General features: G+C 52.4%; 1 protein-coding gene across 1 annotated transcript in view; it reads right to left on the bottom strand.

The window, feature by feature from the left end:
* Positions 1 to 1,141: 1,141 nt before the first annotated feature.
* Kcnk3 (potassium two pore domain channel subfamily K member 3) overlaps positions 1,142 to 16,420 on the bottom strand; it is a 35,953-nt gene continuing 20,674 nt past the window's right edge. The window contains exon 2 of the mRNA XM_050128556.1: positions 1,142 to 3,898. Within this exon, the coding sequence (XP_049984513.1) occupies positions 2,958 to 3,898 (941 nt within the window). The 3' untranslated portion in view covers positions 1,142 to 2,957. The remainder of the gene's footprint in view (positions 3,899 to 16,420) is intronic.

The raw sequence follows: 16,420 nt of genomic DNA, 5'->3' as shown, positions 1-16,420 counted from the left end.
AAAGACAATGACTTGTGATGTGCCCCTTTTGAAAGAGATAATCTATATGTGTGTGTCTGTCAGGTCATTGGGGGAGGGGCCTTAGCTAAAAGAGAAGCTGGGTTTCGTCCTGTTTGACTTTTCAGGCCAGGTGAGGCGGGAAAAGTGGGGAAGTTGTCATTCGCGGCCGTGTGACCCAGGGCACGTACTTTGCCCTCGTTGGCCTCAGTTTACTTATGCACAGCGGGAGGACAGGATCCAGTCATTTCTAAGGTCCTGTTCTCATGGTCTATTCCAGGATGAAATCGAAAAGATGCAGATCTTCTGAGACATTATTTACCGAGGGAAGCCAGGCTTAACTCCCGGGTTTCTACACAAGGCTCCTCAAGCAGCCTGTCAGCCCGAGGGAAATTCTCTAGCCGTGTTTGTAGGCACTGGTGGGGCAGGGTGACCAATGACAGAGGAGCGGGAACCAGAGCCTGGTCTCCATGGACAGCATTTATTAGGCGCCAATCTCAGTGTGAAGACAGATGGGCAGGAGCTGCTGAGGGGGGCCAGGGCAGCCACAGCCTGGGGACTCAGGGGCTGCCCAGGTGGGTGTGGGGCATGTCACCCACACATATTGCATATTCTGTGGCAGTGTGCCCAGGCATAAGGCATTGGGGAAGCAGAAAGGCTGTCTGCAGTGGGAGGGGGTGAGACAGGAAGTGACAGTGGCCTTCTAGTTCCCTAGGCAAGACCCTACAGGAGACAAGCAGTCCCCCATGCTCAGACCCCTAGGGCCACTCGCTGCCTTCCCCACCCTCTCTGTAACTTTGGTTGTGGCTCCCTCGGATCTGACGGGACTTGACCCCTCGAGGGCAGGGTCACACACAGGACAGGGGCAGCAAGTGCCGCCTCTGGCCCAACATAAACACAGACAGCACCTCTCCAGCTCCTGGGTCCCACTCGTCTTGGCACATGGGCCAGCTCTTCCACATGGACACGGGATACACAGAAGTCACAGTCCTTCCACCTAGGGGTCTCCAGGGCCTGGAGGACATGGTGGGGCTCTCTCTGTAGCTTCCCAAGTGGTCAGGCTGGCCTTACTCAGCAGTAAGGAGCCGGGCTTGGGAACAGTGAGTGAAGGCTGCTGGGGGGGGTCCCCCTTTTCCTGGTGCCGGGGATCAGACTCAGGGCCTCAAGCACACTAAGAAAGTGCTTTACCTCTGAGCCATACCCACAGCCCCACACATACCCTTCTGTTGTCCTGGGCACTGTCCCTCTTCCAGCTTGTCCCCACTAGCAAGCCAACAGTCTGCCACCCTCCACCTGGGTCACAGATGGAGGAGGTAGAAGGTATACCAGGTCCTATGCCTTCTCTCCCCCAGAGGGGTGTTCCTGGCTATAGTGGAAGCCTTACTCTCGCAACTTAGGATGCAGGTACCCACCCTGGCTTCTGGTCCAGGGATAATGTCCCAGGTTATACCTGCCAGCTGTCTGGGCTGCTCTGCCCAATCCCTGAACTCTCAGAGTGTCAACTCCTGGCTTTTAGTCCATGAGACTCAGTCCTGCTTACCTGGGTCCCAAAGACTTCCCTGCTTGCGAACAGAGACAAGAGTCCATTTAGAGCCGCAGTCTCTGGGCTAAGAGTAGCAGAGGCAGAGCCATGGCAGGGGGGCTCTGACTAGGGTTTTAGATTTCTAGTTTAAGCCCCAGCTGCCTACACAAGGCCAGGGTGTTGCCTGCAGGGGCTTTGCTTCTGAGAGCAGGCTGGGCCAGAAAGAAGAGCACTTGGGCTGGGAACAAGTCTGCAGGTTCTCGTTCCCCTTCAAGACTTGCATCACCCCGGGCAAGTAATTTTTTACCTGTTTTCCTCTTCTGAAAAAATGGCCATAAGAATTGCCCAGGTGACCTAACCGGAGTGTTAGTACACTCACGTGAATGAGTAGGTGGACAGGTTTCCGGTGCTAAAAATCACTATAAATGGAAGAGGAGGTGAGCAGCAGCAACAGCAGCCAGGGACAGACAGCAAGCGGGAGTCTGTGTTTCCCATTCCAAGGGCAGTCCTGAAGGCTGGAGTCTCCCAGGAGCCCTGAGCACAGCATCAGACTCCAGATAGCTCACCTATGGATGTGGCCACCTTGTAGAATTGGAAGCCACAGTTTCTGCACTTACTCGGCTCTAACTCCTGTGGCCCACCATTTCCCTTTTTCCTGTCCTGCTCCCTGGGGACTAGCTTTAGAGACTGCTGGGATTTCCTTTTTTTTTTCTTCCATAACTGCATAGCCATGCAAAAAAAAAAAGACACAGAAGGTAGTGGAAGGCTGGGAGACATGGCTGGGGATGAGAGAGCAAGGTGGGACTGAGTGGGGGTGACCTGGACAAAGACACTGTGGGCTTTGGAGAGCTCAGGGGAGGTATAAGTAGAGATTGAAAAGAAGAAGAAGAAGAAGAAGAAGAAGAAGAAGAAGAAGAAGAAGAAGAAGAAGAAGAAGAAGAAGAAGAAGAAGAAGAAGAAGAAGAAGAAGAAGAAGAAGAAGAAGAAGAAGAAGAAGAAGAAGAAGAAGAAGAAGAAGAAGAAGAAGAAGAAGAAGGAGAAAACCAGAAAACAAAAAACAACCGAGAACAGAAGTCCCCTTGGGAGGTAAGGGTTCTGGGTTCCAGCAGAGCCTCTGAGGACTGGGGAGCTTCTCAGATTCCTGAAAGATTCCCAGTGGCTGCCTTCCCCACCTCCCAAGTTTCACATTTCTCGGAATTCGTTGGGCTCGGAAAGGGGCTCCAGGGGTCCTCAGAGCCCGACCTCCTGTTGGCTGGTACAAGCCCGCACAGTTGGAGATTAGGGGCTGGGGAAGAATAGAGGTGGTAATGGTGGACTGGGGACTTCCCACGGGGCCCAAAGGCGTCTTTTTGGGGAGGCCTCCCGGTCAACTCCTGCGGCTTCTGCAGGCAGGACCCCCACCCCGCTGGCTCACAGGTACTCTAGGCCTGGCTGTGGTTCACACCGAGCTCCTGCGCTTCATGAGGCCACGGAAGGTAGCCAGGCTGTGCAGGCCCGTGGACACCGAGCTGATGGCCGAGCGCTGCGTCCCGCTGCACAGGCAAGGGTGTGAGGGCGTGTCGCTGTAGCGGCCACCGCCTCCTGGCGACGAGTGGCTGTGCTCCACGCATGTGTCGGACGTGGAGAGGTCCCGCGGGATGATCATAGGGATGGAGTACTGCAGCTTCTCCCGGCTCTTGTACCACAGGCATGAGCACATGGACTGGAAGTGCAGCACCTCAGCGTAGACATTGCGGAAGCCGCTGCCACCCACGCCCATGCTGCCCGCGGCTGCTGGGCACATGACTGGGTCGCGGGGACGCACGCTGTCGTTCAGGCTACCGCTCAGGCAGCTCAGGCCACCCAGGCCACCAGCCTGGCCGTTGTGCGTGAGCAGGGCACGGTGCTCCGCATCACGCTTCTCGTCCTCGGCGTTCATGGTCATGAATCGCAGCACCACAAGGTTGAGGAAGGCGCCGATGACCGTGAGGCCCGTGAGGATGTACACGAAGCTGAAGGCCACATACTGTGGCTGCGTCTGCAGCGCCTGGTCCTTCTGCAGCGCCACGTAGTCGCCGAAGCCGATGGTGGTGAGCGTGATGAAGCAGTAGTAATAGGCCTGGAAGAAGGTCCAGCGCTCGTAGTAGGAGAAGGCAGCAGCGCCAATGCACAGGGTGCTGATGCACGACACGAAGCCGATGAGCACCATGTTGGCCATGGACACCTCGGCGTGCCGCATGCCCAGCCCCCTCTTGGCACGATGCAGCAGGTACCTCACCAAGGTATTGATGCGCTCACCTAGGCTCTGGAACATGACAAGTGTGAGCGGGATCCCCAGCAGCGCGTAGAACATGCAGAACACCTTGCCACCATCTGTGCTGGGCGCTGCGTGGCCATAGCCTGTGAGAGAGGAGAGAAAGCACACACTGTGGGGCTGACCTGGCCGGGGTCCTTCCTCCTCTGCCTGCCCCCTCCACTCCTCGCCTTGCAGGTTCTCGATCTACCTCCCCACCTCACTTCATTTTTTGCTAGATAGGGAGCCATGGCTAGCCTGGGTCTCTGACTATGTAGATCTGGCTGGCTTTGAACTCATATCGGTCTTCCTGTCTCTGCTTTCCAAGTGCTAGGGTTACAGGCATGCACCTCTATGTCTGCCACAACAGCTGGCTACTGAGTCTGCCTTTCAATGCATGGGCACATTCATGTCCTGTTGCTTTGGGCGACAAACTCATTGTATCACTGGAAATGCTCAGATGATAATCCCAGACAGCCAAGAGAACTCAGTGACTTTCCAGGCCACGCTGTTGGGAAGTTTTGCAACCCAAGTTTGAACTTGAATCTGCTTTCTTGAAAACTTCTGCTGGTGCTTGCTGGGAAGTTTTTCATGGGCAGCTGATATATGGGAATGGAAGCCAGGCTGTTGAGGGCTTTGCCATGCTCCCTGCCCTCAGGGGGCCTCAGTGCCCATGGCTGTGAGGGGAGGTGGTTGGATGGAATGGTGATGATTCACTGTGGGGGGAGGGAAACCGAGGCATGAATGGCTTCTTGCTTCTTGATGGTTTCCCTGCTGCAGCAAAAGCTTATTGGGGCAGGGTGGGGCGGGGTAGGGTGGGGTGGGGTGAAGGCCACTGGGAACTTGCAACTTCCCGGGGCAGCTGGCCTAGCAGGGCCCTCCCTTGCCACAGCTGAATTAGTAAGTACTCCAGGTTTTCCACCCTGCCTGAGACTGGGGTCTTCCCAAGGGACTTGGTCCAAAAGTAAGCTCTGTCCACATGAGGGTGGTGCATCACCCTTGGCAAGGCCGGAGTCCTGAGCGTTCCTCAGGAGTAGCCCTCTCCTCTTCTGTGTCTGTCCTCCGTGTCTGAGCTTGTACTCTGCCCCCCTGAGCTGATCACCAAAAATTCTGCCCCCAGCTGTGTGTAATGGTGCATGCCTGTAACCTCAGCGTGTGTGAGGCTGAGGCAGGAGAGTGAGAGTTTGAGAGGCAGCAAAATCTTCCTGGCTACCTGGGGGAGGTGGGGGTGGGGAGGACCTTGGATGAGAACCAGAAACTCTGGGCACAAGTTCTGGCCTTATTAGTCGTGGCCTTGTGACCTTGAACAAATGACTTTCTCTCTTTGATCGTGTCTCTTCATTTGAAAATGAAACCTTGTTCTGGCCACTCGTTTCTCCTACCAGGCCAGAGAGCATAAACACTTCAGCTTTTATTAAGATAATTATGAGAATGAAAGAATGTGGGTTAAGTTTCCAAGTTTTCCCCTTTTCTGAGTCTTAGGAAATGCCGACTAAACACTGCTTCTTCCAGGCAGTTTTCCGGAATTCCTCCTAGCTGAAAGTGATCAGTGGCTTATGTGAATGGTTCTGAGAAGGCTCATCTATGGCCTGTAGGGCCCCCACTATATAGAACTAAACATCAACTTGGCGGGGAGAAGCCATGGTGAACCTATAATGGGGCCCTCTAACCTTCCAAGGGAGTCCCAAATACACTTCATGACTGTATTTCAGGCAGGGATATTATGAGCTTTGCAAGTTTTCATATATGTAAAATGGGGCTGGTATGTCACTCACAGCAAGGGCTTTGGGGGAATAAGTGAGATAATGCATTGAGGCACTTAGCCTGGAGCCTGGTACATCTCAAATGCCCAACAATAGCTCACTGATTAATAATGAAGGAGATGGCAGAGGACTCTCACGTTTCTAAGAGATCTCCAGGCTTGGGAGCAGCTGCGTTCCTGGAGAGACACCTCTGCCAACCATGGGCATCATTATCCCAAAGCTCAGAGAGGTCTGGGAACAGATGTTTGGGGTGTGAAGGCTTCAGATCTGTCCTGAGAGTGGCTCCCCTGCCCTCGGCGTGGCATCTAGCCAGCGGCTGTGTCTCTTCTTCTGCCAGGGGCTGCGCAGTTGAGCTGTTGAGCCACGGTGCCTGGCTCGTCCGCACCCCAGCAGTGTGAGAACAAATTGTGCCCGCCAGATTGGCCCCACAGCCAGACCACAACTCACCTCGACAGCCAGGCAGTGAGACAACCACCAGCCAGAGCGGCTTCTTGTCCCGTCCTTCCCTGTCCCCCAGACGAGCATCCCACACTGTACGAACCCCACCCGACTCCAGGCATGACACTGGGGGCAAAGCTCCACAGGCAGAGCAGAACATGGATATGGCTCTGGCTGTGTGACCCTGGGTGACTTTCTCTCTGTCTCTGGGCTCATTTGCCTCTCCTGCCATTCCACGTCCTCAGAACCTATCAGATCTGCCTCAGGGAGTAAAGGAGACAAATGCTTGGGAGAGTATTCTGGAACCTGTGGAGTGCGCAACTGGGAGGGGCCCTTGGGAAAGCACCTGAGAACACAGGCCAAGAAGCAGGGTCCTGTGGGGGCGGGGAGCCATTCATAGCCACCACTGGAAGAAGGAACCCTTCTACCCCACCACCCCACCCCTTAGCAACTTGCCTTGGATTCCATTCAAGACAGCAGCTTTTCAGGAAAACCCAGTGCCCACCTGCCTGGTATCCTCTGCCTACAAAACAGCCACCCTGCCCCACCCTGCCCCACCCTGCTAGCCATGGCCCCCAGGCACTGCCCTGGATCCTCATCTGGCACCCTGAGGTGCGTCCAGCTCCCCCACAGTGCTTTTCCCCCTTCATCCTTCTGCTCCTGCCCAGCTCCCTGTTCCCAAGAGGAGCAGGGCTCAGAACGTAGCTTTAGCCATAAGTACACCCCCATCTCGAGTGACTCATTCAGGCCTGACCAGAGGTTCCTACCAGGGGCAGAACGAGTGCCTGACCTTTGGGGCGGATGGCCAGGCTGGCCCCCACTCCCTACCAAGAGCCAGGGTCACTAATCAAAAACTCTTACCCTTAGGATAAAAACTTAACTTTGCCTTCAAAATCGTCCCCCAAGGGCACTCCTGTGACTGACTTCTGTTTGACAACTGGGTTTGAGAAGTTTCGAGGAGCCTTTTGAGGAGGCTGTGGCCACTGGGCATTTCTGACTCTGTATTTGTGCCACTGTCATGTCAGGAAGGGAAACTGAGGCTCAGAGGGAAGCACATTCCATGTGAAGCCTCAGCCTGAGGTACTGTCTCAAACCAGACGAGGCACAGGAGGGAACGGGAGGTGCTGGCCGGGAGATGCCCTGGGGACAGAAGCCCTTTATTGTGGGGCCAAGGGTAAACCATCCCTTTGTCTGTTTTATTGTCACTGGGTGAAAAGGCAAAGGAGCCCCGAAGACCTGCTGACGTGGGTGCCTAGCTTGGAGGACTGCCAGCTAGGGTGGAGCCAGTCCCAGGGGACCCTGGATTTCTGGGAAGTCACCGGGAGTTTGGCCAACCCTGTCCCCCGGCAGCAGGGCAGCATCCTGCCTAGTTTGGCTTTGTAAAGAAGGTGAAAAGAATTGCCCATTGCTCCCTCTAGTTGGGAGTCTCTGGTTGGGGTGGGGGGGCCTCTGCCAGTCCCTCTGGGTACCAACACACACGGGGGCTACTCTCTGGGGCCGAGTCTTTGGGTACCCTCTCCCAGTACCTGTTGGTTCAAGCAGTCAGCACTCATATCCTGAGTGTACACACTCTAGAGGCCGCCTCTCTGGGCACTCACTAGGGCTGTCTCCTCCTCTCCCTGTCTCCAGTCCCGAATCCACCACAGATGTAAATAAAGGTTCTTAGTATCCATGTGGTTCAGTCCTTAGGTTGTCTGGATAAAGCCACAGAGGAGCAGAAAGGGAAGGCCACATGCTCCCGGCCTACAGCTGGTGACATGCCCAGGCGGCCGCCCAGGATACCTGATTCTAAAACCGCGTTCTACCTGCGCACACAGCCGGGGCTGGCAGCTCATCACGAGAAGCAGCTTCACTAAGAGGTGGGTTTGGGATGGACTAGAAGCACAGAAGCCACCAGGACCGGCAAGATGGCTCAGTGGGTAAAGGCATTTGCTGCCAACCCTGACGACCTGAGTTTGACTCCTAGGACCCACATGGTAGAAGGAGAGAACCAACTCCCACGAGTTCCTCTGAGTTCTACACATATACCATAGAACACACACACACACACACACACACACACACACACACACACAAATAGGCGTAATTTAAAAAAAAATCTCTTTAAAAAAAGAATTTGACTGAGGAAGCCATGGTGGACATAATTGTTAATTATTATTAGTAAATATTAATAAATATTTCAGGGCACCAAGAAACTAAAAGATGGCATTGGAAGCCTCACATGTCTGTTCTTTTTAGTTCCTGGTGTCAGGCACTCGGACGCTGGTTGTAGCTCTGGCTTTCAGAGACCTGTGGGGCCTGGTGGGGTTGTTTCTGCCCCTGCCCCTCTTACTGGTCTCTCCTCCCAGTGGCCTGGCTCCCTCTACACAAGGCAGAACTCTGAGTGCTGGCTAATAGCCTGGTCTTGGCCACCTGCTCCCCACGGCCTCGGGAGTGTGTGAGCTGCTGCCTGCCTCCTACCCTTGGCCTAGCTGGCCCCAAAGTGGGCCCCTAGCCATAGCCTCAGTGGAGTAAAGTGTATGGGTCTTCCCTGAGCTTGGCTGTGACTAGCTTTCTACCCCACCTTTAAAACAAAACAAAACAAAAACCCTCAAAAAGTGTACTGAATGTCTTTTAGTGTTTTCTCTGTTCACCCACCACTCATAGGATCAAAGACTCCGTTTGTGAAGTGTTGATCAAATGTGGTGTTTTACTACACAGAACAGGCGCCAAGTAGATGATTGTTAAGACTCTAATTAGTTTATTTCCCCCATCAAAATCAATTAAGAGCACACCTGTCAATCAGAACTTCAGATTAGCATGGGATAATTGATTCTGCGAGGCCGAAGGAAGTTACCCTTGTATGTGGGAAAGCTGCAGACAGGTAGGACGTCCGCAGTTCACTGAGACACAAAGAGCACAGACCCTGCACCTGAACCAGGCTCCGGCACCCACCGAGCCTCAACTTCCTCATCTATGAAATGGGGTACAGTGAGGTATCGCCCTCGTAGAGTTGTTGGGGAGATCCGGTGAGCTGATTGATGTGAGATGTGAATGGGGATGTATTTGGGTCTCCAGGATGGCACCATCATTAAAGTTTCCCCTCAGCATCAGCGTGGTGCCTTCTGTATGTCTTAGAGGTTAATTTCCTCAAATATCAGTGCCATGGTATATTAGAGGCTGGATAAGAAAAGGGTAGTTTAGGAAAACAGGGACAAACAGAATTTTTTTTATCACGTGTCTTAACTGACACAGGACATACTTGTCTGTGTTCCTATGCCGAGCTGGAGAATGCGGTATGTGTTTCTCATGGATTTGGCCGTGGAACATTTTTCTCACAGTGCTTATCACTAAGGGTTCTTCTGAGATTAGTTTGGAAAGAGCTCCTCGAACACATCAAGAACTGGGGTCCTCCTTCCAGGCTGTTCTCTGACTCTATGATTTCCATCACTGGGCGGATTAGAACCTTGGCAGTTCCTTGCTGTACCCTTGTCTCTCAGCAGACTCTCTTATCTAGAGTAAATATGGCCCTGGCCAGGGCTAATGTCTGTCTCAGGGGGAAGATGAATGAGGTGACCTGGGGGGTCTGAGACACCCAAAGGCTTTGCATACTGGGTTGAGGCTGGAAATGGGGGGGATGGCCCGACAGGGGGTGCTGCTTGGGTTTGTTGAGCAGAAGGAAGAGGGCACGGTGGGGCTCTGGGCAGGGCCTGCTCCAAAAGGCTGGAGAAGGGATAGCAGAAGGCCTGCTTGCCTGGGGATGGAAAGGAGCAGTCAGGTTTCAGTCATGGGCACCTGGAAAAGGTGACTTTGAGGGACTGTGCCTTCTAAAAGGGCCGGAGGTCTGGGGACACCAGCAGTATGGAGGAGAGACACAGGACCAGAGTGGGTGCATTAAAGGAGATGAAATGGAGGCAGATGGTAGCCAGGCCCTGTGCTGAGGGCAGCGGGAGGGGTGGCTGGCCTAGTGGACATCATAGAGTGTGCAGGCGCTCTCCTCTGGGACTCTGAGAGACCAGACACCATCTTGTACAAAGCACCAGGACTCCCCCCCCCCCCCCGCCTTGCTCATGCTCTCCCTTTTGGTGGACTCTTTCCACGGAGTGGCAAGTCCCTTTGGTGTCATGAACAGGGCCTGGCGGGGGCAGCTGATCAACAACCGCTGTTCTACCCGGAAGACCAAAGTCCTAGAAGATAAAGACTTTGAAATCTGTGCAATCTGTGATGGTGACTCCCAAATACCCCTCCCCAAAGTCCTAATTGCAAGGAAGGCCAGCTCTCTTAGGATCTTTTGTTGACTCACAACCCTGGCCCTTGCTACGATCCCTTCCCCTCAAAATGAAGCCACTCTAGGCCCCAAAGGAGTCACACTACTGTAGGCCTGGCTCAGCCAAGAGCTAGATCTGAGGAGCCACCAGAGCCCCAAGGAGGTGAGTGGGGGTGGGGATGAGCACACAGAACTGGGTCTGGGGTTTGTCACCCTGCAGGCCAGAACTCCTGCAAGGACAGTTCTGCAGCAAGGCGCCTGTCTCTCTGCCCTGCCCCTTCCCGGGGCCTCTTGGTTTCATCTCAGCCTCTCCGTTTTCAGCTCCTGCCCCTCACTCTACAGCTGCGGCTCTCTCCCTGCCCATTCCTGACTTCCCGATGTCCCCCTTGCTCTTGAGCTGTCTCTCACCCACAGGTGTCTCTCCCTATTACTGACTGGAGACCTCTTAGGCAGAAGAACTCCTGTGCCCCGCCCCCAACCTCCCAGGCCCATGTGGAATGGGAGAGAAGGAGGGTGCTGGTGTCATGGAAAATCCCTGCAGCAGCCAAGGTCAGTGTTTGCAGACACAGTCTGGCCTGTAGCCAGGCCTGCCTCAGGGCCCAGCTCCTTTGGGCCATCCCCCCCCAGGCTGGCTCTGTCCAGGGGCCTCATAGGTCTAGAGCAGAGATTTCAAGCAGGGTCCTCAGGAGGGGTTCATGCTGCAGTGTTGGGCTTTGGGTGGTTCAACTTGCCCATTTTACAGAGGAGTAAACTAAGGCCTAGAGGGGCATAGAGGACCAGATCCACACTACATCAAGTCACAGGCAGAGTGAGGACTAGAATATCCTGGCTTATCCTCTCTGCCATCCTCAGTGCTGCCAAGGGTTGCGGCCTTGTCCATCCCACCAGGCCAAGGGACAGTAAAGGCAAGGTTAAAAGCGCCCTTCAGCTCAAGACTAGCTTGCAGTTGGGCTACACTCAAGGTTGGGGAAAATGACCAGGAGAGGGAGACCTGATGATCAAACCGAGGTCCTCGATCTCAAGACATTTTCCATGTACAAGTAAATCAGATGAAACCCTTTGGGGGAGCACTTGAAAGGGTCACTGTTTTTTTCCCCAGAGCAAAGATAATTACAACACTCATTATTGAGTACATGACAGAGTTGACTGGTTTGGGGGGAGGGGTGATTAAGGTAGCGGCAGAATGAGGGACAGAGGTGAAGAACCCTAGCTGGGGTGTCAGAGAGGACTACAAGGAGGTGGCATGTGTCCTGATCTCTTAAGGGTAGAAGGAAGATACAGACTTCCCACAGGGGGAGCTGTTGAAGCTAAGATGTACAGGAAGAAACAAGGGACAGAAAAAAATGGCCCTGGTGGCACTGTCACCAATGTGCAGGGAGCAGCAGATTCTCCCAGGAAAGTAGTTTCATATACACAGCAAGATCCTTAGAAATGCATCTACCCGGACCCTGAGGTACCACTTCTAGGAATCTCTGCTGGGAAAATAACCAGAGATCGGAGCAAAGATTTATGAACACGGATGTTTATAGCAGCATTTTCATTGTGAAAAATTGTAAACACTCCAAATGTTCACCAATAGGGTTTAGTTAAACATATTAAGGTATATTTATGGGGTGGAATATTGCACAGCCATTAAAGTGCTATTCCTGAGGAGTCTCTTAATTACACAGAAAACCACTGTATTATGTCAAAAACAGTAGGCACAATGCTTTCTGTACGGTGGGATCCTACCCTAAATCTGTAAAGACAAAAAGTGCATATGCATACACACAGAGAAAGAGCTAGAGAGGCGACAGAGAGCTCACAGAGTTTATCCATGAATAATGAGCTTATTATTGATTTTAATTTCCTTTTCACACTGTTTTACATGTTCTACAAAAACAATCCATTATTATTGTTGTTGGTTTTTATAGTACTGAGGGTTGATCCAAGGACCTTGCACATACTAAGCAAGTGCTCTACCACTGAGGTATATATCCAACCCTCTAATACTTTTATAGGTAGAACTACATTAATAATAGTAACAGTAGCAATTTATATTATTAGGCAGGGTCTTACCACATTGCTGGGCTTGCAACATCTAGGCTCAAGTGATCCTTCTGCCTCAGCCTCCTGAGTGCTGAGACTACCAGAGTGCACCACTGTGTGGGCCTGATCAGAACGATGAAAATAATAACATCTAACAGCAACAAAATCTTCCTGGTGTTCTTGCTGCAGGAAGTTTGATTGAAAATTGAGAGTTGTTTTGGTGGGCAAGGGTTAACCTTTGCAGAGCTCAAGAGAAAGAATCTTACCTGGAAGGCAATGTGGAACCCTTGGTAACTCCAGGGTAGGAAAGGAACAAGAAAAACAAATGTGAATTTCCTCACATCCCTGGGTAGAAACGGAGGGGACGTGGCTGTGGGAGATTGGGGGCAGGGGGCTTCACTCGGGGTCCTCAGCATAGCTTGGTGGACAAGTGCTCAGGCCTGAGCTAGTGAGAAAAAGAGAACTTGGTGGGTGGAGGGAGGGGGGTCTCAGGAAGGGGTGTGGGAAGGGAAAGGAGGAAGCCAGGAGGGAGGAGATGGAGGGGGTACAGTGTGTGTGATGTTCTTGTGTTCAGGGCTAAACTGTAAGCTACCCCAGGGCAGGGTCTTTGTATCTTTTGTGCCTTATGCTTTTCTCATACCTGGGAAGCAGTTTGGGACAGAGCTGCCTCTGCATAAATCTCTGAGTTTGGAACAGGTTGAAGATGGGGAGGCTAAATCTAGTCTGAGGCTCTGGGAGATACTGGTATATGGAAGGACAGACATCCTGGGGATTCTGGGAAGGCTAACTGACCCTAGGCCACTCACTGTACCAGGTGTCATGATATAGGCCTATGGCCTGTGTCTTTACGGCCAGATGGACAGCTGTACTGTGTGGCCACAGACAAGACCTGGTCCTCTCTGGGCTTTGAGGCCTTTTGTAGAATATAAAGAGGCCAGGGAAGATGTTTTAGGCCCCTCAGCACCTAGGGTTCTAGAGTCTCAGAGGAGCCACAACTTCTAGTCCCAAATCAAAGAGAGAGCAATGGTCTTAGTGGCAGTTAGCCAAGGACCAAGGGGAATTTTGGGTGTCCAAAGCAATGACTGGGTCTCTGGTTGCACAATCAGATCACAGTCTTGGTCTATACTGTTCAAATTCATGGGAGAGGAAAAGAGTATGGAGGAGACTGCCTGCTTCACTCTGAGAAGTAACAGTGCCTCAGATGAAGCAAGTTGGGGGCATCCAAAGGTTCAAATCCCAGTTCCCCTAGACAGCCTCTTCTGAGTCAGGAGGAAGTAGCGGCCAAGGGGAAATCTCGTCGTTGTCTTCTACTGCTTGCGGAACCCCAAGGCACCCAAATCTCCATCCCTATGCCTTTTAGTCTTACAGACTTGTCTTCAGAACCCTCGAGTCTCCCATCCTTTTGCCCCTTCACCTCCAGATACTACCTAGATATGTCTCATTTTGGCCTCTCCTGACTTCTAGGGCTCAGGGTGGTATTGGTGGTGGTGGTGGTGGTGATAACCTGTGCTTCTCAGTAGCGCAGCCCTAGTAATAACACTGCACTCAGCCCACACTTACTGAACATTTGGGTTCCAGAGCTTTACACAACTCTCTCTCTCTCTCTCTCTCTCTCTCTCTCTCTCTCTCTCTCTCACTTTTTACTTCATCTTCTCAGAAATTTTACCATCTATGGATGATCTTCACTTTGTAGATGAGAAAGCTGAGGCAGAGAAGATTTTCATAACACCTACCTCCACCCCCTTACACACACAGCTAGTGAATGGCAGTCAAGGGATGCATTCAGGCCTGGCACCATGGCCGGTAGCTGATGGATGGATCATAGATGGTGAATTACGGAAGGCAGCTGACCAGGATCTCCAGGGAAGGAGTCTAAGCTGAAGGGTTGGATAATTTGTCAAGGCCATCCAGGTCAGTGACAGAGCCAGTTCTTCCCAGGCCACACACTACACTTTTGTTTCTCATATTAATGACCTCCCAGGCTTCCGGGTCAAGGATCAGGGTCCATGGGACATCTCAATGGGACCTTCAGGAACTCTCCTCTTAGGGTTAAGTAGCATCAAGGGATGAGCAAGCAGCAGGCTCATCTCTAACAACAGGTCTTCCTCCCTCTCTGCCTTTCCCACCTGTACCTAGCCCAAGTCTGCACTGGGTCCCCAACAAGGACCCTACCAGCATCCTGAGTCAGAGAGCAGAAGGTGGATATTGTCGAGGAGCTCGGGATTAGTCCTAGAAAAGACACTGACCTCTGGCAGAGGAAACCTGGGCACTTGGGGAGACTGGGCAGGAAGCAGGCACCCCCGAAGGTTGTGACACTTTGTCAATATCAAGAACATCAGGTGGAAAATGGGTATGACAGGCATGGCTTCATCCTCTTTGCCTGCTGTAATTGATTAGCTCAGCCAACATTCCCTTAGCACCTCTGACTTTGTACCAGGCACCCGGCTAAGTGCTGAGGAAGGATGCAGAAACGGGACAGCCAAGTCGTGCTTTTTGAGAACAGACTAGCCAGCGTGCAGGTGGGAGGAGACCAAAAAGCAGAGAACTGCCCTCGGAAGTTCCAAGTCTGTGCCAGGGATGGGGCTCCATCTCCTGAAGGCAGGACCAGGAAGCCAGGACAGGGAGTCGGAAGACACAGCACCTTTGCCAACCTCTAGTGTTTGGGAATGCTATATCTTCTGCTCCTGTGGCCTCTGGGGGTGGCTTTAGACACTGCAAACAGTACCCAGATCAGAGTGAAATCTGGACCATGTCATTATATATTGGTTCAAGGTCAATGTCTGAGGCCATTCTCTGTTCTTGCTTCCTTTTTTTTTTTGTTATTTTGATTGGCTTATCCTGCTCCTTACCATTTAAAAAAGACAATAAATTTGTTTGTAGAACATTTTGGGGTGAACGGAATGTCCGTGAAGACCACTCTCCTGCTCTGGCCTCACTCAGTAGCCCTCCTGCGTTGATGTGGGCTTGGTTCTGTGAGTCCCACCTTCCCACATTGCTTTCTTCTAAGAGGCCTTCCTCCTATTTTCAGTCCCTGAGAACCTGCCCCCCCCCTACTCCTCATGCACTTAGCCTTTCTTGGTGACAGTGGCTAGCATGGTCACTCCTCACCGCAAGTCATGCCACCATGATTAAAGCTGCGTTTACTTCTCTGTATTGTAGGAGGCAAATGGGCCACTACATACTGTGGTGCTGAATACTGAAGGGCTTGGAGAGGTGGTTAGGGCTTCAGCATGACCTGAATTCTGCTTCCTCCCTTTCCTCTCTGTGTGGAGTCTGGGGATATGGAGGGTGAAGTGCAGGAAGGAAAGGAGGGAGGGAAAGAAGGGGAAAGGGAGGGAGGGAGGGAGAGAGAGATGGAGGGAGGGAGAGAGGAAGGAGGAAGCCCACTGGCCAGAACACAGCCTAGGAGTGATGGTTCATTTTAATTATCAATACAACATGATCTAGAATCACCTGGAAAGAGTCTACCTGAAGGGCCATCTAGATCAAGTTGGCTTGCGGGTATGTCTTTGAGGGACTGCCTTGATTCCTCTGATTGAGGTAGGAGGACTCACCCATCGTGGGTGGCGCCATTCCCTGGGCTTGGATCCCAGACTGTATAAATATAGAGAATGAGCTGAGGACAAGCAGGTACACACGCTCTCATTTCTCTCTGCTCTGGACTGTGGGTGTGGTGTGGCCAGCTGCTCCAAGACCCTGCAATAATGGACTGTCACCTGAAACTGAGCCAAAATAAACCTTTTGTCCCTTAAGTTGTGTGGGGTTTTGTTGTTGTTGTTGTTGTTTTGTTTTTTTCATGGCAACAGAAATGAAACTACAAGTCCAGGCTCTTCTGCTCCCGGTGCCTTTGAGAGTAATGGCCACAGCACCAGGGAAGCAGGCACCTTTGGTCAACACCTCTGCTCCTCACCACAACTCTCTGACTGGCCAGCACCAGCTCTGTTCTGATGAGGAAACTGCAGAAGACTCAGAGAGGTGAAATATTACTGGCCCAAGGTCATCACATAAAAGTGACCACGGTCGTGATTCAGCCTAGTCTTGGGGTCTTCAAAGTTCAGGCACTTTCAGGTGTCTGACTACCTAGGGTACCCCGTGGGCCTCTTATCTTGTCCTCCTATCTTAGAATGTGGATATCCTGTCCAGCAGACCTTTGA

This window comes from Alexandromys fortis, unplaced genomic scaffold (genome assembly GCF_014885135.2).
Source record: "Alexandromys fortis isolate MF-2015 unplaced genomic scaffold, M_Fortis_MF-2015_v1.1 scaffold_304, whole genome shotgun sequence".
NCBI lineage: Eukaryota > Metazoa > Chordata > Mammalia > Rodentia > Cricetidae > Alexandromys > Alexandromys fortis.
The sequence above is the reverse complement of the archived record's forward strand: the minus strand, read 5'-3'. Positions and strand labels throughout refer to the sequence as shown.